The following is a 25,298-nucleotide window of genomic DNA, read 5'->3' on the forward strand; positions in this document are numbered from 1 at the left end:
CAGAAATAGGCTGCATTTCTACATACTAATAATGAACTATCAGAGAGAGAAATCAAGAAACAGTATTATTAAGAGTAAATTAGCTAGGAATAAATTCAATCAAGAAAGTGAAAGATCTGTACCTTGAAAACTATAAGACACTGATGAAAGAAATTGAATATGACATACTCATGGATTTGAAGAATTAATATTGTTAAAATGTTCCTACTACCCAAAGCAATCTATAGATTCAATGTAATCAAAATTACAATGACATTTTTCACAGAATCAGAACAAAAAATTCTAAAATTTGTAGGAAACCACAAAAGACCCCAAATGGCCAAAACCATCTTAAGAAAATAGAACAAAGATAGAGGTATCATGCTCCCTGAAATCACACTGTACCACAAAGATACAGTAACCAAAACAGTGTGTTAATGGCATAAAAATAGACACAGAGATGAATGGAATAGAACAGAAAGCACTGAAATAACCCATGTAAATATGGCCAGTTTATTTATAACAAAGAAACCAGATTATGTAATGGGGGAAAGGCAGTCTCTTCAATATACCAGTATTGGGAAAAGTGGACTGCTACATGCAAAAGAGTAAAACTGGACTTCTATCTTACATCGAATATAAAAATCAACTCAAAGTAGAGAAGATATGAACTTCTAGAAGAAACAAAGTGGGCAAGCTCCTTGTTATCAGTCTTAGTGATGGGGAGGGGGTGGATCTGACTCCAAAGCAAAGGAAATAAAAGCAGAAAATAAATAAACGGGATTACATCAAACAAAATCTTCTGCATGGGAAAGGAAACCATCAACAAAATAAAAAGGCAACCTACTGAAGAGGAAAAGAGATTCGTGAATTGTATATCTGATAAGGGTTTAATATCCAAAATATAAAGAACTCCTACAACTCAATTACAAAATATCTGATTAAAAAATGGACAGAGGATCTGAATAAATTTTTCTCCAAAGAACAGAGATGTCCAATAGGTATATAAAAAGATTCTCAACATCAATAATCATCAGGGAAATGCAAATCAAAACCACAATGCAATATCATCTAATACCTGTTAGAATAGCTTGCATAAAAAGATAAAAATAACACATGCTGAAGAGGATGCGGAGAAAAGGGAACTGCTATGCTCTGTGGGTGGGAATGTAAATTGGTGCAGCCACTATGAAAAACGGTATGTTTTCCAGTATAAGGTCTTTAAAAAAATTACAAATAGAGGTCATATGATCCAATAATTCCACTACTGGGTATCTATCCAAAGAAAATGAAAACACTAAATCAAAAGGACATATGCCACCTCCATGTTCAATGCAGTGTTGTTTATAATAGCCAAGATATGGAAACAAGTGTTTATCTAAACTGATGAATGGATAAAGAAAATGTGGTACATATATCCAATGGAATATTACTGACCCATTAAAAAGAATGAAATCTTGCCATTTGGGCAACATGGATGGATTATGGATTATTATATAATGGATTATTATATATATTATATAATTATAAAATGGATTATTATAACATGGCCATAATTTTAAGTGAAATGAGTCAGGCAAAGAAAAACAAGTAACATTTGATTTCAATTATATATGGGACCTAAAAAACAAACAAAGGACCCAGATTCGTAGATGCAGAGAACAGATTGGAGGTTGCCATAAGGGATGACAGCTGGGGGGTGGGCAAAACGGGTGAAGAAGATTAATAAGTACAAGCTTCCAGTTACAAAATAAGTAAGTTATAGGGATGGATGTACAGCATGGGGAATACAGTCAATAACACTGTATTAACTTTGCAAGGTGACAGATGGTAACTAGATTTATTGTGCTGACCAGCTGGCAAGGTATATAAATGTCAAATCACTTTTTTGTACATGTGAAACTAATATGATATTATATGCCAATTAAATCTCAAAAAAAGTATTGAAGATGTCATTATTGGCAAAGTTGTTAGAAAACTGTGATTCTCATGTGCTGTTAGTGGGAGTGTTTTGGGGATGTAATCAGAAATATGTATCAGTATATACTCTTTAAAATCCAGTACCGCTTCTACCGTTTATATTAAGAAAATAAAAAACACATCCACAAAGATGTATAAACATTCTTAGTACAGGGTTCTCTAATAGTAGGGGAAAACTATATGCACATAGTAACATTTGTTATGACCTTTAAATATGTGATCATTTTAGAAATTGTGGGGCTCTTGAGTGCCTCAGTCGGTTAAGCATCCAACTGCAGCTCAGGTCATGGTCTCACAGTTCATGGGTTCTAGCCCTGCATCGGGTACTGTGCTGACAGCTTAGAACCTGGAGCCTGCTTCAGATTCTGTGTCTCCCTCTCTATCCTCCCCTCCCCAACTCATGCTCTGTCTCTCTCTCTCTCTCTCTCTCTGTCTCAAAAACAAACATTTAAAAAAATTAGAATTTATGGAATATGGGGGCACCTGGATGGCTTAGTTAATAGAGCCTGTTACTCTTGATCACAGGGTCATGACTTCAAGCTGCATGTTGTCTGTAGAGCTCACTTTACAAAAAATATGGAATATAACATCTATCATCATTCAAATATAGATTATACCTCTGATATATTGTTAATTACAAATGATTCCAATTTAACCATGTCTAACCATGTATCATGTGAATCAGTGTTTTACACATTATGCATCTTATAGGTATATACACACAAGTCCAGAAAGTAATGCAGCAAATTAAAAAAAAAAAAAAAGGACTGGAATGTGTCAAATGTGGTCTTCATCTGCATAGGCTGCCATAACAAAATACCACAGGGTGGGCGGTTGCAACAACATTCCTTTCTCACAGTTGTAGTGGCTGAGAAGGAAGAGAAAGGGGTGCCAGCATGATTCGATCTTGGCTTTGCAGATCATGGCCTCATGGCTGTATTCCCCTGGTGTTGGGGTAGGGAGAGGGAAGGAGGCAGGGGGAGATAAAGGGAGGAAGGAGAGGAGACGGAGAGAGAAAAGGTACCAGAGCAACAGAATATTCTGCCTTCTTCTTTTAAGGAAACTAATCCCATCATGAGGCCTTCACCCTGATGGCTACATCTAAATCCTTTGACTTCCCAGAGACCCCACCTCTAACACTATCATACTTGAAGTCAGGACTTTCATGTATGAATTTGAGTGGGCAGGGGACACTTTCAAGCCACAAAATGCAGCAATCTCTGGGTGGTAAGAATCTGGATAAGTTTCACTATATTTTTATACCTTTCATAATTTCTCAAGTTTGGGACATAATATATAAAAAAATCCATGGCAAAGATGATGTCAATACATGTCTTTTCTCCTTTCTCCTTTCTTATCCTTATAAAATTGAAGTCTACTTTACCTCTCCTTTTCTCACCCTGTATCACATGATGAGCTCCAGCAGGGTAGGGAATTTGATTAGGTCATCTTTATCCCCTGGGGTTGAGCTCTGGGGTATACATAAAGGAGCTCAATAAATATGTGAATGATTTTCTTGTGTTTGTTATTGAATAACTGGACATATAGTGTTTTTTACTTAGGGAAGAAAATGTTCCTGAATCATACACTTAATGCAAAGGAAAATTAAATTATAAGATATTTTTAAACAAAATGTGGTTCAGAAACATTCTTTGGAAAGGAGTGAACCCTGTTTTGCTTCCCTCAAATGCCTAAGGAAAATGCAATAAATTCTAGAACAGCCTGCTTTCCCTAGGGGCTACTTCTACTTGGAATCTTCCTTAAAATAGAAATATCTATGTCCATGGTGACTATATTCTGAATCCTATTAATTTTTCTCCTTCTGGATAAAATAGCATTTGGGCTTTTTCCTTTCAGATGTGTTGACATTCTTTTCTGATGATCATGTCTTTGAAAATCCAGGAAAAAGTCTCGCATAATAATTTTTTCTTTGTGGCTGCTTAACATGTAATGCTGAGATCCAAATGGTCCAATCTCTAAAACTGATTTGTGGTTTAAAAGAAACAATCTAGTACTAACAAGGTAACTTTCAAATTACCCAGGTTCCTAACCCTTAGTATACAAGGAAAATAGTCATCATCATTTACTATCTGGATCATATAAACCCAACAATAGTTTTTAAAGTCATTCATTTTAATGTTTATTTATTATTTTTGAGAGAAAGAGAGAGAGACAAAGACAGAGACAGAGGCAGAGACATAGTGTGAGCCAGGGAGGGACAGAAAGAGAGGGACTCAGAATCTGAAGCAGGCTCCAGGCTCTGAGCTGTCAGCACACAGCCTGATGCGGAACTTGAACTAACCAACAGTGTGATCATGACCAGAGCTGAAATCTGACGCTCAACTGACTGAACTGTCTAGACGCCCCTAAAGTCATTTTTTTAATAATTTACAGAAGAATAAAGGAATGCTTTTTAAAAAAAACTCATTAAGATTATTGAAAAAATTTGTTATCTAGCAAAAATGTTGGCATGTAAAAATCATAAAGGAGAGAAAAATATGGCTACACATCTTCTTAACAAAAAAGGAAAGCCCAAGTTGTTGTCCCAAGATATTGTGACTTTTTCTTTTATGAGAATACTCTATTTCCTATTTTGTCCTTAGAGATGTGTTTTTCCATTCACTGATTCATGAGTTTGAGGAGACTCATCTCAGTCTGTAGGAAGGCATGATCTGAAGATGTAGTCTATTTTACGTACATGCTTAATTCCATCATCAACATTAGTGTCTAGAGCTACAGTGTCCAATAGAAATATACTGCAAGCCATCCATGTATTTTAAATTGTCAAATAGTTACATTAAAGACTTAAATAGGTAAAAGTAAACTGTAAGAAATATATCTAATAAATATATACTTAAATATTGTCATTTAAACATGTACTCGATTAAAATATGTATTGAGAGGGACTCCTGGGTGGTTCAGTTGGTTATGTGTCCAACTCCGACTCAGGTCATGATCTCGCAGTTTGTGAGTTCAAGCCCTACATCTGGTTCTTTACTGATAGCTTGGAGGCTGCTTTGGATTCTGCGTCTCCCTCTCTCTCTGCCTCTACCCTGCTCTCTGTCGGTCTCTCAAAAACAAATACACATTTAAAAATTATTTTAAAAATGTATTGAGATATCTTATATTACCATATATTGGGCAAAGTCTTCAAAGTCTTATGTGTATATGATGCTTATACCTCAGTTCAAATAAACCACATTACAAGTACTCAAACACCACATATGATTAGCGGCTAGTGCAGCGGACAGTGCTGATCAAGAGTGCTCCTCTTTATATTCATCTTCTAATTTGTCTGAGCACTATGAAATATATTTCCCTGTCCATTTTCTTTTCTTTGGGCATTATTAATAGAAAGTGAAAAATTCAGTATTCTCAACCATGTTTAGGTGAAAGCCAAAAATATAAAAATAGCATCTCTCCTTTTATACCTTGAAAGATGATGTAATGCTTTTGGCAACACAATAAGAAATTGAAGGATGATTATTGATTCTACTATTGCATTATACCTCTAGTTATTTCCACAATTCTTTGGCTTTCTTTTTAGTCCTTTTTTTAAGTCATCGTTGGAAATAATTGATAAATGGTGATAAAAAAAAATAACTGCCACAATGATTCAGTAGCAAAGGCAGGAAAAACAAGATCACTAAGATCACACAATCTATCTTAGATTTATAAAAGGTTTCAATGGATGTGTTGATAACTGCAAAATAGAATGCATTTTATTATGCCTTTTAAAAATTAATGTATTATTCCTTTGATCTTTGTAAACATTTCTAAAAAAAGAGAAAAACCATGAAGTGTAGATTCTTTAAGAATATAACAGCTCAAAATAAGAACCTCAAAACTACTATTGGGTCTAATGAACTCTGATGGTATATTAAAAGTGAAATTACATTAATTAGTGTATTAGTATAGTAGAGTAGAGTAGTATATAGGGGGAATTTCAGAGATAAATATAGTTTTTAAATCTTTCTTTTTCCATAAGTTTTTATCTCACAAGACAGCTTGTCTCAAGTTTTTGCCTCAAAAATTCCTTGAGGCATGCCTGGGCCGGCTCCATCAGAAGAGCATGTGGCTCTTGATCTTGGGTTATGAGTTTAAGACCCACATTGGGTATAGAGATTACTACAAAAGATAAACTTAAAAATAATCCTTGGAAACCTTTTTGTATAGCCCTAGTCCACACTCCTCTTGCTCTTCTTTTATCTCCCTCTCTTCATCTCAAAAGCCCAAAACAACAAGGTTAGCAAGTAAAAAAAAAAAAAAAGAAGAAGAAGAAATGGAGATCGTCAACTAAAAAGTAGGTGGAAGAAAGTACTGGCTGAGCCTTCTTTTACTACAATTTGAATTTTTGCTCTTATACATGACTTATTTTTTCCAACGAGGAGTAACTAGACTAGGTACAGTCACATAATACCAAGACCACTAGAGTTCCTAAGGGTTTTTGGCCCTCGTAATAAACTCTCAGCCTCTTACCTAGGCTGTGAGCTCCCAGAAGCTATACAAGAGAAATATTAAAAAAAAAAAACCCCAGAGATTAAAAAGAAGATTTTTGGAAAAAACTTTCTTCTATGGCTCAGGTGTTATCCTACGTATTTTTCTGCATCACCACAGCAGCCTCCACCAAGTTACCATTTTCTCCAGTTTTAGAGATGAGTAAATGGAGGCTCAGAATAATTTACCTGCTTAAAGTCACATGCACACTAAGTAATAATCAGTCAGATCCACATTTCAAATCAACAAAATCCATTCTAGTTAGTCTTGAGAGTGAAAAATGAATTACTAAAGGATATTAGGTATTTCAACAGGTTGTCTAGGAGAGTCAGAGAACCCTTTTCATATCACTCTCCTCTATCTTAAAGGCTCAGGCTGGTGCGTCTCATTGGTGGACCCTAAGCCTATACTGTGGATGCAAAGGAGGTTTGGGAGGGCGTTCATGGCCTTTTTCACTTTGGAGAGATGGGATTCATGAGATGGGAAATTTTCCAAAAACAGAAGGACACTAGGCCATCGAGACAGCATGACGAATGGCTAGCTCAGGGTGTAAGATGAATTAGCTGTAATGGGCTTCTCATCTCATAGATGAGGAAGCTGAAGCCTACTGAGTAGCTAATGCTGGGCATGCTGTGCCCTTTTCTTAGATATTCTGGCCAGGTTTTGACTGAGAGGCCTTAAAAGAAGTGGAAATTCACAGCAAAAGAGAGCTCCCCATCTGTCCTCTGCTTACCTTATCATGTTGGAATGTACTATGGAAATTGTTACTGAGCTTTTATCTGATCTAAAAGGATCAGTGACACATTTCTCCTTTAGATCTTGGTAAAGAGAGGAGTGTGTACAAATGCCAGGTTGGGTTGAGGGTAGGGGAAGGCTTCTCCTGGAAAAGGTTTCTCACGGAACATCGAGTTCAGCAGAGGATTTTCTAGCTAGGTTCTGGAACAATATCAATAGAGTACTGAAGTTTTTATCATTATAGTTAAATTTCTTAATTTTTTAAAAAGTTTACTTATTTAGAACCTAAAATTCACTGGTGGAAAAAAATTACCTTCACACTAAACACTCTCAATTATAAGATACTTGTTGTTTATACATGGTATAGCAATAATTTATTCACCAAACTGTTTGAAAAGCCACAATTAATTTGGGCAATAAAAGGCTATCACATCCCCCAGAAGGTAACCCAAAAATCCTAACCTAAAAATGCAAGTGCATTTTCTAAAACACTGGGATACAATAGGAACATGAAAACATTGTTGGTTAATATGCGAAAGTTCTCAAAATCTAAACCTACATATGATGTGTGAAAAAATTAAATAATCTTGTCATGAAAAGATTCAACTATTCAAAAACCTATCTTTATTATGGAGAAAGGTATTTATATTATAATATGTCCTACCAAACAAAAATTTTATTTACAAACAAATATTACTCTTTGGACAGTTTTTATTAAAGAAATAAACATCCAGATTATTTTCATTTTGTTCTCCCAATGATCCTGTGAAGTAGGTAAACAGCAGTTGAATTAATTTAACATCAACTAATTTCTTTACTCCATTATTTATCTGTTTATACATTTGTTTTATATGAAGTTATTTTTATTTTTAATTGTGGTAAGAAAAACATATGACATAAAATGGGCCATTTTAATGATTTGTAAAGTGTGCAGTACAGTAGTGCAAAGTCTGTTTAGATTTTTGTGCAGCCAATTTCTAGAATTGCAATTCTTCATTTTGCAAAGCTGAAACTCTATATCCATTAAATGTCTCTATTTTTTCTCTCATTCATTTTTTTAAAGAAATAAAAATCTATTTTTAATAGCAAATTACCTTGTTATGCCCTTTAGATGTTTCCTATTATGAAGGAAATATAATGTCAGTATTAAAATTTTCACCTCATGGTCGATAGGATAGGCAGTTACAAGAACCAGGCCTCCCTGGGAAGGTACACTTCTTGCTCTACCTTCCAGAAAGAGAAACTGTGTTTTGAGTTTGGGGCATTTCCCTAGGAAGAAAAGATTATTTTTTATTCACATGCATGACTTCCAATAGAGGCAGTGGGAACATAGGGATACTCTGATTCATTAAAATTTGGTATTTTACATTAGAATAAAAATTAAAGGTGGCTGGAATATGAGTGAATTCCTTATCAAGGAATCCATAATTTGGGCTACATGGATAGCAATGAGAATGGTGCTTAACCAGTCTAAAATGACATGCAAAATTGGTGGTCACGTGTGTGCACGTGTGTGAGTGCACTCGTGCATGGAAAACATGATTGTGCATTTCTGTTTCTAATAAGAAGGTTCACAGATATTATTGAGTTCTAAAAGAGGTTTGTAATGCTCTAAGTAATAAGAAATTGTCCCATAAAATCAAAATGGTGAAAGTCACAGAACAAATTCTGTAGCATAATATGAACCCAAATTTAAGTGTCCTCATACCCAGTCCTTGTTTTACTGCTCATTTTCCCTTAAACAATAGCAAATACACATGGTTCGCTAGGGACCTTTTCTTCTCTGATACTATGTGTACATGGTCTGTTAAGAAGCTATAAAGCAATGTGATTTGAGATAAATCTGGAATCTTTGAAAAAGGTTAGGACTGCCTCTCACTTCTTTTTAACATCTACCAGAATCCCCACTAAAGAGAAAAGAGCAAGCCCCAAAGATAAGAACTGTATATTATGAAGGAGCATAAAAATATTGAATTAACTAGCAAACCTTGACATTCTTTGATTTATACATTAAAACTAAAATCCTAGGATTTTTGTATTGGAGAAAAATTCTAAGCTAAGAATTCTGGTGAGGGTATTAATTCTGTCAGACTTGTTACTACTAGTTTCTCCAGTGCTTAACATAATATCCAACAAATAGTAAGTCTTTAATAAATATTTTTTGAATGTAATGAATTGAAATGCTTTGAACTGAATTAAAATAACTCTCATTTACCTTGTTAATAGTTTTGGGTAAGTGATTATTTAGTAATTTTGAAGCTATTAAATGCCACATGGTCATTTCTCTTTATTGTCCATGGCAACAATCTTTTTATAAATTAATATGTGAGTCAATAATTCCTTTTGAATTCCTTTTCTTTTATTCTTTTTTTATCACTGATGCTATAGAAATGAAAAAATAGTGAAATCTTTCACAAGATGAAACACTGAGCTTCAGAAATGTGTTGGTTTTTTTGTTTTTTGTTTTTTCCTAGAAAAGTAGTCTCCTGGGACCTTGCTACAGAAACTTGATAGTGAATACAGGTTCATGTTCGACTTGGACCTAGGGAATTGAGAGAGAATAGTTCTGGAAAGGCTGCCTGATAAAACATTTGATTCATAATTTAACAAAGATGACTTAAACAGAGGGTCTCTATACTTGTAGATTTCTTAAACCCACATGAATTTCCACCTCCAAACTAATTGGGATTAGTTCTCAAAGCACTGCCAACTTTTCAATTTTTCTGAGGAAAAAATACTAAAAGAATAATTTCCATATATTATCACCATCATTTGTTAAAGAAACATCCTTTTAACACCAAAATATATAGAACGATCATAATCTCAGAGTAAAGGACAGTTCTTTAAATGGAATAAATTTGGCTTCATGAAAAATTCATAATTTTTTAAGCAATTTTACTTTCGCCTTTTTCTTGCTACTAGGGGAAATGTTATCACAAACTAATACTGATCTATGGGATGGCATTTGGGAAGCACTAATACAGTTAAACTCGTGTGGTCTGAGGTTTCTTTGTTTCCACTTCCAGATCCTGTCTCTACCCTTCCCTCAATGTGCTCTTTTCTGGGGAAGCTGATCTCTCTGAACTTGTCATTCAGGCTCTCTTGCCTTCTGGTTTTTTGTTGGGCTCAGCCCAAGGAAGATACAGAAAAGCACAGGGTGAAGAAGAGGTCAGGCTGTTTATTCCACTGGCCCACCCACCATTCTGACTGAGCACAGGTTGGCAGGGTCCTTGGCCCGTAGACACAGCCCTCTCCACATGCTCTCTTTCTAGATTCTATAAAACTACTCTGCCATTATCTCTTTAGGCTCTTAACTCTATTCAGGTCAAGACGAGGCAAAGGTAATCCTTGGCACCTCTTAGGAATGCCCCATCATTCTTTATTCATGTCCTTAACTGTGCCCACAAGTTTGTGCATAGTCCCTTCATTAAACTCCCCTTAATCACTCCTTCCTGCTGAGATGTGCCCAACACATGTCATTTCATTAAAAAATGAAAAACTGAGGCACCAACAAGTACAACCCAGCTGTCTCACAGCCCAGGTCACATGGTAAGGTCCAGAATGTGGCTTCCAGTTTACTAGCAATGTTGTCCTTAGTGGTCATCTGTCATCCTCCCAATGGCTATCTCCTTCCAGTCATACTGATAGGCACTTTCTGGAACTGCCCTTTCACTGGACTTTGGCAATAATTATAGTTTGTCCAAGTTTTGAATAAAAAACATCATATTAGCAGACTATTTAAGCAACTCCAAAACAGAGGAATACTGTTTCCATTAGAATGGATTGAAATCAGAAAATACTGAGTTCTTTAAATTGATGCCTAAATAGAAATTGGCAATTGAGCCTAAGAAACTATTGCAAAAGCTAAGCACAGAAGGACATGAGGATGATGACATCTCCACTGTAAAATGAATGCTAATCACCAAAGATGGGGAGAGGGATGACATAAACTGTCCAGAGCAAGGGGGTGAGCTGGGAACCTAGGGAAAAACTTTTATCAGCATGAGAGATATGAGCAGGTTGAAGAAGGGCAAAGAAATTCAGAGCCTCGAGTACCCATCAAGCAGGGAAAAATCAGTAGGAAATAGAAGAGACATTGAGCGGAAGCTTGACCATTGCAAAATGTATTGGAAGCATGTTTTATCAGGCATGAAGTTACCACACCAATGAGCAGAGGCTACTGCTAGAACCCTGGAAATTACAAGCTTCAAGTTTCAAATTGCTAGAAACATTTAATTGTCCTAACTGGACCCACCCATGTCAAAGCACTCTTCTGTGAAGGTGCAATTTGCTACAATCACACCTTTAATTAGCAATCTTACTTTTAAATAAATCTTACTTATGAATAAAAAAATAAGTGCACATATTTAACATGTTAACTTTGTTGAATTTCCCACTGTTATCTTTCCATCATTTGCTCTTACTTGTCTCTATATGAGGGTTTAAAATAAGCTAGAAAGTTTCAATGTCACGTGATTCTCTTTAAAGGAGTTGTGGCAATAGAATGACCAATAATAACATTAACTGAGCATTTCATATGTCTAAGTTACCTGCTTTACCATATTTAGTCTGCACAAAAACCAACACCCAACTGCATGGCCTTCTCCTTGCTTTCTGCTAGGCTAGCTTATACCTGGCCTTTAGCAAATAGAATTTCCCTAGTTCTGATCCCTGTCAGCATTCCAGGCCAGATGCATAGAGAAAATTCCTCAAAGAAACCACTGTTAGTCAGCAGACAGGGCTGCCTCTCTGGTGAAGTCACCTCCTTTGCCTGCTCAGACTTCATCAACAACTATTTACTGGGCTCCTACTAAATGATCAGTGCTGTGCAGTCTGGTTTCTGCAGGCACGGGCCTTTCTACATATTGCACATGGATTCAAAGGCAGGGGAAGGATTTGGGTCAGAGACCTCAAGCCAGTAGTGAAGAGGGGAAGGACTTTGCATGGTTGAGGAAGAAGAGCAAGGTCATCATAAGACAAATACTGACTTAAAAGTAAGGAAGGGGGAGGGGGGACAGCACCCAGGTGGGGTGGCTTAATTGGTTAAGCATCCAACTTCAACTCAGGTCATGATCTCACAGTTTGTGAGTTCAAGCCCTGTGTCGGGCTCTGTGCTGACAGCTTGGAGCCTGGAGCCTGCTTCAGATTCTGTGTCTCCCTCTCTGTCCACCCCTCCCCTGCTCATGCTCTGTATGTCTCTCTCTCTCTGAGAAATAAATAAAAACACTTAATAAATTTTAAAAAAGGAAGGAGATGATAAAAACATACTGAGATGACTTCGTGACATCAAGAAAATTTAAATTAGAAAAAACAAGAATAGATTTTCTTCCAGATCCTCAAGTGAGGAACCTCTACAACTAGACAAGAATCGACTATTACAATTTTGTATGAGATTAGTCAACTAGAAGACTGTTGGTTTGAGCACACATGTGTACTACTCGTGTCTTTCCTGTAATCAAAGTTTTTAATTTTTAGGATTCTTTTAGTTTAATCCTCTTGGTTATCTTAGTTCCATGTACTTAGATGACTGGCTTGATATTTAGGTAGAAATGTTTAAGACAAAAAGCAGAAGTTAAAAACGAACTCCCATTGAATTGCTGGAATTCAATACTTGAAAATCCACAGACAGGTTCAAAACCCAAACACCTGTATAAACCATACATGTTCAACATGTGACAGCATTTAAAAGATTTACTTGAACTACCAAGACAGTTTATGTTCCTAATAAACACAAAGGGCTTTAGGTGAAGTGCGTCCAGAAGTGCCTGAAGCAGACTGACTTAATGGTAGAAGTCCCATCTCTGGGTCTTCTGCCCTTTATCCTGCAAAACAAGGATAATGGCTCACTACACCTAACTAATTTAGGGTCCTTGAAATGACACACCCCCCTCTAAAACATCTAACCCCACGTATGTACCTACTCCTGAAATTATTCTTGATTTGACTTGTATTCCTTTGTTTGGTAAATGGGGGTTGCCTCCCATTAAAGATTGCTTGCCTTTGTATAAGCCATTTTTTAAAAAAATTTTTAATGTTTACTTATTTTTGAGAGTGAGAGTGAGAGAGAGCATGAGTGGTGGAGGAGCAGAGAGAGGGGGAGACTCAGAATCCAAAGCAGGCTGCAGGCTGTGAGCTGTCAGCAGAGCGAACCATGAGATCATGACCTGAGCCAGAGTTGGACACTCAACCGAATGAGCCACCCAGGCGCCCCTGTATAAAGCCATTTTGACTTCTGTGTAGATACAATTATGGCTCTTTCCCTTAAGGGAGAAGGAGATAGGAAGGCAGGAGAGTGAGGGCTTGCAGCTGGAGGATGGGTGCAGACCAGAGGCTGCGTTCTTCACAGTTTGCTCAGGACTCTCCCTACATCACAACACATGGCGATTTCTTAACTCTGTCTGCATAAAAAGTCCGATGCTACTTAAGAACAGTCTTCAATCAAATATGTTTCATTTGGCCTTGACTTACAATGCTATTATCTTACTGGAAATGATTGTTCTTGGCTAGGGAAATTCGAGATGTTTGGGGAGAAAGACCCAGAGAAACAGGTTAGTTTGATCTTGCTTTATCTACTCACAATTTAAGAAACTTCCTTTTGAGATCAAACATTATACAAGAAGAGTCTCCCTGGAAATAGCAACTAGATCTGGAAACGCCAATGTTTTTGGAATAGCTGGGTGCCTTGAAATTTCCCCTTTCTGCATAAAATTTGCATAATAATTTGCAGCATGAATTATCGATAGGCATAAATATATAAGAATTCTGTTTCGAGGCTCGTTTTTTGCGATTTTTTTTGGACTGACTTTAGAAATGTATTGGAATCATTATGGGATGCTAAGGATCACTGATTCATTCCAAATATCATTGTTCTAGCCCATGATATTCATCCCCCAAAGTCTGATTGGTGCAGGGTGTGTGTGAGGTTGGTATCATGCAGCCTCGTGTGATCTAGAAGCCAGGCTGTTTTGGGACATAGCATCGTCTCTTTGCCCTGCATCCTATGGAGTTTCATTTTATCAAAGCCCCAATGCAGGGCCCTAGGGTTGAAAGTACTGTATGAACAATTATAGGATCTTTATGGCTGATTCCATTTACCACCAGATGGCTCTATTGTATCATTAGGAAATGCACACATGTATAAAAATGGTGGGCTCCTAGAGCAAAGAAGAAATACGAAGTACCAGTCAAAAAAAAAAAAAAAGAACAGAGTTCCTTCTTTTTATGGGGTCACTTGGAAGCAGCTACAGGAGCCTGAGCACTCAAAAGGAATTTACAAGGAGGGCCATAATCCTAGCACATATGAGGTCTCCCTTTTCAAGTTTTCATATTGTTGTGTAATTATTAATTAATTGTTGGGACAGCCAGAGTCGTCAGAAGTGCTCTTGTCCGAGCAGGGCCTGTAACTGATACTTCCTTACTGAGTGTGCATACTCTCTCTCCTGCTTGTAGATGAGAAGGAGCAACTTCAGAACAACTTAGAGAGGCAGAGTCTATACCTCTGGTGATTTGAGTCCTATTAGCCATATTCTGGGCAAGAATTAGCCGATTCTAAACCCTGTGGTATCTTTGCTTGAGTGAACCTTGGGATAAGAAGGTCGCAGTCAGAGGAAATGGGGTTCTCCCAATTCACATGGTTCTATTCCTCAGGACAGGTGAATGCTAAAAATAGAGGCCTTCTAGGTAACATCTCTCACTAGGAATGTGAAATTTTGGTCTTAGCCTCTTGAAGGAGAGTTCTGTTTGTATCAAGAAGAAAAAGCTGCAAACTAGACTCTAGTGTGGTTAATTTTAGTCCGACTTTCTAAAGCTGTTTATTGTCAAAATTTAATATGCATTTCATCCTCCTTTTGGACACTAAACGCTTGAGTAAGACCACTGTTTTTATAATATTTTGCTGTTTTATTACTGTGTTGAAGAAAAAGAGATGAACTTGTGTGAGTTTATTAACCCTATCCTTCGCCCATGAAGTTTCACTCAAGAAGCTATCTGTATCACAAAGTAATACTTGATTATTGTTTTAAAGAAAGAGTCCCAGGAAACCGGACAGAAGTCGTTTACTTTGGCACAACTTGAGGCCCTGGAGATCTGCCTGAAGGAAGCAGAAGAAAAGGCTAAACGCTTATCTGAACAGGTAATACCTGTCATTCACACTGGAAATACATGTTCCTTAAGGTACAGTAGAACACGTGTAAACGTAAATACATGCTTTACAAAAACCAGAAGCACAGCATACTGTTGGTTCCCAAAGGAAAAGGAAGTCAGGCGGCAGGGGAGGAGGGTGCAAAATGGATGAAGGGGATTGAAAGATCCAAGTTTCCAGTCATAGAACAAACAGGTCATGGTAAGAAAAGGCACAGTATAGGAAATAAAGTCAGGGATATTGTAATAGTATGGTATTATAACAGACGGTAGCTATACTTGTAGTGAGCAGAGCACGGTATATAGAGATAGTGAATCATTATCTTGTAGACCTGAAACTAGTGTAACATTGTGTGTCAACTATACTCAAAGTAAATCAACAAATAAATAATTCTGTATTCTGCCCATATTGATACACATACATACATGCACACACACGTACACATGCACACAGAGGGCTTCATTCATTTTAGGTATAACAATAATGACTTCAATCTTTATGGATCTTTCCAGCCTTTAAAACTCCTTTTACATTTATATTTTGATTTCCATTCACCCCAGCCCAGGAGTGAGGTCAGTCATCTTTAAACGAGTAGTTCTCCTGAATTAGTGAAGCATATTTGCATTGTAAACAGATAAGTCCAAAGGTGAGCAGGAAGCACAGAGGAGCAATTTTCTCAAACTGTTTGAAGAAATAGAGTTTTGGCTTTCTTCTTGGGTTTTGAAGCACTTCCTAGGAGCAGTGGAGCCCAACCAGTAGTGGACAATGCTGGGTGCTCTAGAGATGAGCTGTGCACACAGCAGGGCTCTGGGGTCAGACACAGTGACTGTGCGTATCAATAAAGCTCAGACCAGGGACTGGCCATTTCCCAATATTATACTTTGCAAACAGTATGGCACAGACCACAAATCCCAATGTTGTTGTTGCCCCTCCCCCAGGGGAGGGAGGTTTGGCTCCAGAGAGCAAAGTCACTCCTGGTGACAGCGAGTAGAGGGAAAAGGACAGAAATGTTATAAACACTTATTGATTTATTGTGAATTGATACATTTTGTTATAGTCTTAGAAACTTTTGAAAAAGTTTTAAGTGCTTTTTCATAAGGTCTGCCTAGCAAAATTTTATTGCATCAGAATTTTAAAAGAATTTTTGCAAAGGGGCATCTGGATGACTCAATCAGTTGGTTAAGCTTCTGACTCTGGGTTTTGGCTCAGGACATGATCTCACAGTTCGTGAGTTCAAGCTCAGGATCAGGCTCCTCACTGACAGTACAGAACCTGCTCGGGATTTTTTCTTTCCCTCTCTCTCTGCCCCTCACCTGCTCACAGACACCCAAGCACATGTTACCTCTTTCTCTCATTCTTTCTGTCTCTCTCAAAATAAATAAATAAACTTAAAAAAAAGGAAGTCTTGCAGAGACTAGGGGAGATAGTGATCGTGTTACAAGAAAAAGAAGTATAATTAACATGTAATGTAACAACACACACAAATATCCTCCATTTCTTTTTCCAATTTACCAAAGAAGTGCATCTCTTACTTGGGATGTGTTTATTATTTACTAAGCGTGGTTGATGTAAAAACTTACATCAGTTAATGAAAGGGTGTTACCCTAGGTTTAGACCCATCTGGAAGAGTTTCTATGTCAGCCACATGCTATAACCCTGGCTGGCCAATGGGTCTTGCTTCTAAAACAAATAAAAACAAATCTCAAACTATACCAAAATTATGAGCTATAAAGAATATAATGATGAGCACGAGCCTCCAAACCTGAAATAATTCCATGATCTTTTCTGTAATATCAAACAATTAGTTCCATTTTTTTAAGTGTTTGCAGATTAAATATATAAAATAGTAACTGGATTTTACTTAACCTCTCTGTACCTGCCATTAAGTGAGATGCTAGCTAAGTGTTTGGGGGAAGAAAGATATATAAGCAGGGCTTCTGTACCCACGTAGCTCAGAACCAAAAGAATAATTGAAACACGAAGTAAGAGGTGCCTGGGTGGCTCAGCTGGTTAAGCATCAGACTTCAGCTCAAGTCATGATCTCACAGTTAATGAGTTCGAGCCCCACGCCAGGCTCTGTGCTGTTAATGCAGAGCCTAGGGCCTGCACTGAGTTCTGTGTCTCCTTCTCTCTCTGTCCCTCCCCTGCTCACACTGTGTCTGTTTCTCAAAAATAAACAAACATTAAAAACAACAACAACAGAAAGAGCAAGTGAGTGAAAATAAGTACTTGTATAGCTCCAGATAAAGTGTAAAATAGCACTAAATTGTGGAGTCTGCGTGTGCTACTTTCCTGAAGTATTGCCTTTGGAGTTGCCACATTTGCAGGGCTAAGTGAATTTAACTGGAAGTTGGTAATGGTTGGTAATGGAAGAAAAGTATGATACATCAAAAAAACCACACACATTACAGGCATTTTCAACATTACATTTTTAATTAAGTTAGGCATTTTATTAGATATGGCTGTCTCTACTCTTAGAGTGGAAACAGGTTAAGCAGATAGAGACACTGCTCTCAGAGGATTTAATCCTGAAATTTTTGCTTCCTCCAGTACTTTAGTTTTTACTCTTATTCTTGAAAAGATTAAAAAAAAAATGTGAGAACATTCCCCTCCCCCTCCATATTTAAACTCAGTCGACATTTTTAAAATGTGATGACAGAAGAGGAGGGAAAGGCAAGGCGAGCTAATGAGCTTTCTTGAGGCTAAGATACGAGAATATTTCAGAATGGAACACCTGTGTCAAACAATCAAACATTTGTCCACTGGGTGCCACTGTCTTCCTTACCAGGCTATGCCACTGCGTGATTACAAAAACAAAAGTTGTCATTAGTATTCAAGACAATGATGTGTGTGTGGGCTGGGTGTGGGGTGAGTATTTTTCCGATATCCAAGTATACGTGTTAAAACTTCTTTTACATATTAATTTAGGACTTGTCATAAGGATGGTGGGAAATGCTGACCGGCTTTCACTGGTTATCCAAATTATTTTGTCAACCCTACAGCTGAGTACTGGCCAGATAGACTGGCCCGGTGGCCTAGAAACAGGTTGGGGAAGCAAAGGAAATGGCGAGGGCAAAGATTTGTGCTGAAATCACGAAGTGGGAGTTCATGGTATACTGTCAACCAGCGGATCCCGCCATTGGGAAGAGAGTAAATTTCACTGTTAGCCAAAGTGTTACCTCCTGGCTTTGCCTCTTAGAGAAGAACATAGAATTTACTGAGAATTGAAAGTATAGATGCCTAGGCTTTCATCTACACTAAGCATCTTTTGGTCCTGTGTCTCAGTTTACTTATACTGAAACTTTCTAAGGTCCCTTCCAGCCAAGTTGCTATTGGTTCATTATGAAGAAGAAACCTACAAATGGTGAGAAAATAAGAAGATTGTGTCCACTTCCTCTGTGACATCACACAGTAAACAATTCCTTGTTGTTTTCCCTCTAGCTAACAATTTTTCTTTATTTCTCTGCAGTCATGTCTCTATTGTCAAAACAAAAGCAATATGAGATAAGGATAATTTGTAATCAAGATTTATAATCTGAGCTATTTACAGCTGTAATAAGTTTGCAGCAACTCAGTAGGCCAGAGTAAGAAAGGGGCACGAGAATCAAACTCTTGTCCTAAGTAATACAGTTAAGTAACTCATCGTTACCAAGTTTTGCTGAAGAAAATACTTGATTATATTTCCAGCAGGTTGAGATCCATGGGAGGAAATGCCTGGGAATTAGGTAGTAGATAAAAGACAAAGAGGAGCAAGTAGAAACAAGGGAAAATGTTAGGGACTGGAGAGAAAGAAGTAAAAGGCTTCTGGAGATTCATAAAAAGCAGTTTTTGCATGTGTGCTGGCTTCGATCAGCAGTGCAGATGGGAGGGATGAACAAAGGGGCTTTGGTGGGCTGTAGTTTGTGACCGAGCACAAATAAATCCCACAGCTTTTGTGCTGAGATCCCACTGTTTCTTGGGCAAAGGAAATGTCAGGAATAGCCACAGTTTCACAATGGAGCCCAGATCCAGAGGTCCCCCAGTGCAGAGGGACCCAGCAGGGCAGTTCCTGAGATACTTCCTCTGGCAACAATTTTGGCCTGTGTCTCTCCCATTCATCAGCAGCTTCTAGTTCCCAGCTGCTAGCAGCAGACCCAGGAGAGCCCAGGCTCCACTACTCGCTAGATTAATGACCTTGAGCAATTCATATAATTTGAGTCACAGCTATCTTATCTAAAAGGGGCTAAACATACTGGTTTCATAGAGCACTTGTGAAGAGGAAATGAGACAAGTGTATCTGGCTCTTAGTGGTTTCCCAATAAAGGTTCACTTATCTCCACTTTTATTGGTCCTAACGAAACTATATAGGGGTGCCTGGGTGCCTCAATTGGTTAAGCCTCCAATCCTTGACTCTTGATTTTGGTTCAGGTCATGATCTTGGAGTCGTGAGATCAAGTCCCATGTTGGGCTACACAGTGGGCATGTGGCCTGCTTAAGATTCTCTCTCTCTCCTTTTCCCTCTGCACCTTCCCCCCTCTCTCAAAAGAAAACAGAACTGTGTGGTTTTGTGCCACATGTCATGGGCTAATGTGTATGTGTGTGAGTGTATAATGAGTTTCTTTTTTTTACTGGTGTCCTTCAAAGTGTTTGAAAGACACCCAAGTTGCAACACAGCAGTTCTTCAGCATTCACCCTCTTAGAGTCTCTCAGGCAGGAAAGCTCCCCTCCCACCTAAGTCCCTTGTCCTAGCCTGGCTCTCTCAGGATCCAGGTTTCTCCTCACTCCTTTCAAGCTATTCATGTGGTAAAGGGACTTTAGCACTTTGACCTTTTCCATCCTTTCTGCTTCATCTCTTGGGTCTTCTTTTCCTGCTCTTTCTCTTTCTCTGATTTTGCTGAGTAGGAGCTGAATGAACAGGGGTGGTAAGTGGTCATTTCAGGGTTTTATGGGGAAACTGGGGAATGGGGGAAATCTGTGATCATTCCTTTACCAATGAGGTGAACCCACTAATAAATGCATGGTCAGAATTAGCTTCAGGTGTCTTATAGATATCATACCTAGAAAATATTGGTTACACATGAAGCATGTCATACACACTAGCTAGAAAATAAATGTGATTTGATGCAAGAGCTAGAAGGCTCATGACCTGAGCCAAAATCAAGAGTTGGACACTCAACTGAGTTTGCTACCCAGGCACCCCATCATGGCTCCTATTCTTAAGAACATATGGTCATAAGCCAAAACCATTTAAAAGAAGTTTCCTGGGACACCTGGGTGGCTCAGTTCGCTCAGCATCTGACTCTTAATTTTGGGTCAGGTCATGATCCCAGGGTCATGGGATCAAGCCCCAAGCTGGGCTCCGCACTGAGCATGAGCCAGCTTAAGATATTCTCTCTCTTTCTCTCTCTCTATCTCAAAAATATAATAAGTAAACACAAAATAGATAAAGGACCTGAATGTGAGACAGGAAACCATCAAAACCCTAGAGGAGAAAGCAGGGAACAACCTCCTTGACCTCACCCACAGCAATTTCTTACTCAACACATCTCCAAAGGCAAGGGAATCAATAGCAAAAATGAACTATTGAGACCTCATAAAGATAAAAAGCTTCTGCACTACAAAGGAAACAATCAAGAAAACTAACAGGCAACTGAAGGAATGGGAAAAGATAGTTGTAAATGACATATGGGATAAAAGACTAGTACCCAAATCTATAAGGAACTCACCAAACTCCACACCCAAAAAACAAATAATCCAGTGAAGAAATGGCCAGAAGACATGAACAGACATTTCTCCATAGAGGACATCCAGATGGCCAACAGACACATGAAATGATGCTCAATGTCACTCATTATCAGGGAAATACAAATCAAAGCACACTGAGATACCACCTCATGCCAGTTAGAGTGGCTAAAATGAACAAATTAGGAGACTATAGATGTTGGCGAGGATGTGGAGAAATGGAACCCTCCTACACTGTTGGTGGGAATGTAAACTGGTGCAGCTGCTCTGGAAAACAGTGTGAAGATTCCTCAAAAAACTATCGATAGAACTCCCCTATGACCCAGCAATAGCACTGCTAGGGATTTACCCAAAGGATACAGAAGTGTTGATGCATAGGAGCACTTGTACCCCAATGTTCATAGCGGCATTTTCAACAATAGCCAAATCATGGAAAGAGCCTCAGTGTCCAACAACTGACGAATGGATCAAGAATGGAATACTACATTACAATGAGAAAGAATGAAATCTGGCCATTTGTAGAAATGTGGATGAAACTCAAAGGTGTTATGCAAAGTGAAATAAGTCAGGCCAAGAAGGACAGATACCATAGGTTTTCACTCATATGTGGAACAGGAGGAAGTTAACAGAGGACTGTAGGTGAGGGAAAGGGGGAAAAATAGTTAAGAGGGAGGGAGGCAAACCATAAGAGACTCTTAAATACTGAGAACAAACTGAGGGTTGATGGGGGTAGGGGAAAGGGGGATATGGGTGATGGGCATGGAGGAGGGCACTTGTGGGGAAGAGCATTGTGTGTTATATGGAAAGCAACTTGACAAAAACTATATTTAAACAAACAAACAAATAAATAAAAGAAAGTTCCTACTCAAGCAGCACTGAACAAAATGTTATCTCGGTTCCCAAATTGGAACCTGGAGAACTCATTGATTGCTGAGCACTACCTCCAGAGTTTCTGATTCAGTAGATCTGGGGTGGGGGCCAAGAATTTGCATTTTTACAAATTCCCCCTCTAAGTTGACGTTCTAGCCCTCACCCAAATCTGCAGGCAAAGGGTCCTCTTCACCCCTGTCCCATGTCCCAGCAGCACAAAAACTGAATCAATTAGGATTAATCTTGGGTACATAAAATAAACAATTCAAAAAGAGTGCCCTAAACAAGGAGTTGTTTATTTTTCACTCATAAAATGTAAGTCTAGACCCAAGCAGCCCAGGACAGGCCTGGTAGGTTCACAACCCTCATGAAATCACAAGCATGGCTTCCACTCTCAACATCCAAATGCGCTTGCAGCTGCAGCCACTCTACTCACAGATCGGGCAGGATGAAGAAGGAAAAAGCACATGCAAAGCATGCCAGCTGTGCAACCCCTTTTAAGAACTTCTCTCAAAAACTCCATTAAAAAATTCTTATAAGTAAAAAATCAAAACCCCCACTTCTATTTGATGTAATTAGACTTATACAGAAATTAGAAGGCTAGGTACCAACTAGTTAATCACCTAATTTCACAGCTATCTGATGTGGCAATTATAATATAGCAGCTTATCTATGATACATTCAAGACACATGATATAATTTATTACTTGCCCATAAGCTAAAACACAGCCTGCTTAATACCTTTCCTTAAATTCTACCTCTATACTACAGTATACTTGAGGTTTTGATTTTTTACTTTGCTTTTCTGTTTGGAGTATCATTGTAACTACTGTATTGTAAATGACGGAAAATAACTGCATATGTTAAAAAAATAAATTGTATAAAAAATTTTTTAAAAAAATAAAAAATAAAGAAATTTTCAAAAAAAAAATTCTTATATATCCCTGACCACTGCTATTTACCTAGAGGCTAAAAAATATGAATTATTAGCTAGGTGCATTGCCACCCTAAGAGTATGGAGATTCTTTTACTGAGAAGGGGAGTAATGGAGATTAGGTTGGCAAACAGAGATCTCTGCCTTGCTCATCCAACCCCCTAACCATTCTATTGCACACAGTGCTTTGTCCTGGTAATTTTGATGTTCTGCATCTGGATATCCAGTTTTCCCAGCACCATTTGTTGAAGAGATGATTCTTTCTCCAGTGAATGGCCTTTACAGCCTCGTCAAAAATCAATTATTCATAGATATCTGACTCTGTAGACTCTGTGTCACTGCTCTATAACTTTGTGACTTTCAACAGGGATTTCTGGTTGGAAACTCCAGGTAAATTTTTGAGTGGAACTTAGATTTGGTCATCTGGGTACTTTACCAAAATACTTTCCTATTATGAGAAGGTAGTGGACCTCTCTCAGTTATCTAATAGCTGGAGATGGAATGAATCTTCTAACTGATCCTTCACCTTAAGCATTTAGTACAGCAAGCAAGCAAAGACAAGAGACTAGTATCTTTCACTCTAATAACCCAAAATTATTCATCATTTTATACCTATGACTCTAAAATAAGCTCCCATATTTGCTTCTTAGTATTCAATCTATATTTTCTTTAAGTTTGGGAATAGAAAAAAATAAAGATCTTCAGCAAGTTTTTAGAGGCTAAATATGTGTATGAGTGTCTAAAAGTGATTTGATACATACTCAGATTGCTCCCCAAAAATGTTTTGGTTCTTTTTTCATTGTTGAAATGCAACAGTAGATCCCTTGATGTCAAGTTTATTTGAAATTAGTAATGTGCCCTTGGTAGGAGTATTCATTTCTGCAAATGCTCAGAAATTATGCTTGATATGCCAATCTGAAATCATGAGTTTCTGTGAATGAGTTTTTGTTTTCCAATCTATTTGGAACTCTGCTTTACTGCCATAGAATCACAAGAAGTCTGTTTAATCTGGAATGGGTTTCCTTATCATCATGAAACCTAGTTACTGGAAATTTCATTTAACACTTTGGTTCTAGTCGATTTTACTGCAGAATTCCCTCTACACACACACACACACACACACACACACACACACACACACACACATGCGTCTTCTTATCTAAAGCAGATGCCAATTTTTACTCCCTTTCTGGATTGTTGGGCATTAACTGAGAGCTTCAGAAAATGTAAGGAAAAAAATACAAGCTGGTGAAGAGATGTGTTGTTTTGAATAGAGTCAGGCACAATGAAAAATGGGCTTCTGTTACTATTGTTGTTACAGGCGGGACACATGGACTGCTGGCCTGTTACATAACTAAAGACTTCCTTTTGCTTATAAATGTCAAGATCAAACAGAGGGCAGTTTTAAACAGCTGAATGGCACTAACAAATGCGACTTTCTTGTCTAAGAAAAAGCAAAATGCCTTATCCCTTCTGAGTCATGTCTCCACTGATAAGAGCAGGTGTCTTTTGCGTGGACATTTTCTTTATGAGGTTTCTTGGCGATGGTGAACTAACTTTTACTTTCCTTAATCTTTACGATAAAATTATTAAATCAGGTATGTGTTTTTGGTCAATTATTCATTTAATAATATATTTACTAAGCCTGTACTGTAAACTAAGCATTTTTCTAGGTACTCCCATGTATATTAGCCAAAGACCCTGGAAAGTCTTACACCCATTCTGTAAATGATGAAAGATCTTTTTGAAGGATTGCAGCCCCCTTATTTGCTCTTTCTATACATTTCTTCCTTGGTGACCTGTCCTAAAGCACACAATCTGCCAAGAAGAGACACCTCTTCATCATTAGTCCTTATCTTCTTCATGATCCCAGATTTGACTATCCAACTGCCTACTGAATGATGCCTTCCAAGTTCTCCTTCAACTCAAGCTCTACCTGTTCATTAGCTTCCGACTTCAAATCTGTTCCTTCTCTTACATCCCCTAAGCTGGGATGTGTTCCCCCAGTGGTTCATGTCAGAAATCTATACAGATTTGATTCTTTCCTTTTCCTCATTCTACACATCCAGTCAATTGCTAAGTATTATGAATGCTGCCTCTCTCAAATAGTTCTTGAATCCATCTTCTTTTCTCTATCTCTATCATCATTGCCCTTGTTCAGGCCACCAAATGCAGACTTTCATTATGGTTCTTGTTTAAGTGGCTCTTTAATACCACAGCCAGAGGGAGGATTCCCAACACATATTTCTCCTTGGCTTAAATCCTAAATTAGTCCCCTTTGACCATCAAGGGCAAAACCATATTCCTTAACAGATCCTTCAATCATTAGTAGTCAGATTCCCCCTCCTTGTTTCTCCAGTTTTATCTTACACAATGCCCTGCATATCACTTTTGATTCCCTGCACATGCCATATTCTCTCTCACTTTTCTCACTTAAGAAAC

At 38.0% G+C, this 25,298-nt stretch overlaps 1 protein-coding gene across 9 annotated transcripts in view; it reads left to right on the top strand.

Moving 5' to 3' along the window:
* The window catches only part of CCDC192 (coiled-coil domain containing 192), a 198,459-nt gene that overhangs the window by 18,679 nt on the left and 154,482 nt on the right, over positions 1-25,298 (top strand). For all 9 annotated transcript variants that reach the window (XM_029941834.1, XM_029941833.1, XM_029941832.1 and 6 more), the window contains exon 3: positions 15,215-15,322. In XM_029941834.1, the coding sequence (XP_029797694.1) occupies positions 15,215-15,322 (108 nt within the window). The remainder of the gene's footprint in view (positions 1-15,214; positions 15,323-25,298) is intronic.

The sequence above is a fragment of the Suricata suricatta genome, chromosome 6, assembly GCF_006229205.1.
Source record: "Suricata suricatta isolate VVHF042 chromosome 6, meerkat_22Aug2017_6uvM2_HiC, whole genome shotgun sequence".
In the NCBI taxonomy this organism is placed as follows: domain Eukaryota; kingdom Metazoa; phylum Chordata; class Mammalia; order Carnivora; family Herpestidae; genus Suricata; species Suricata suricatta.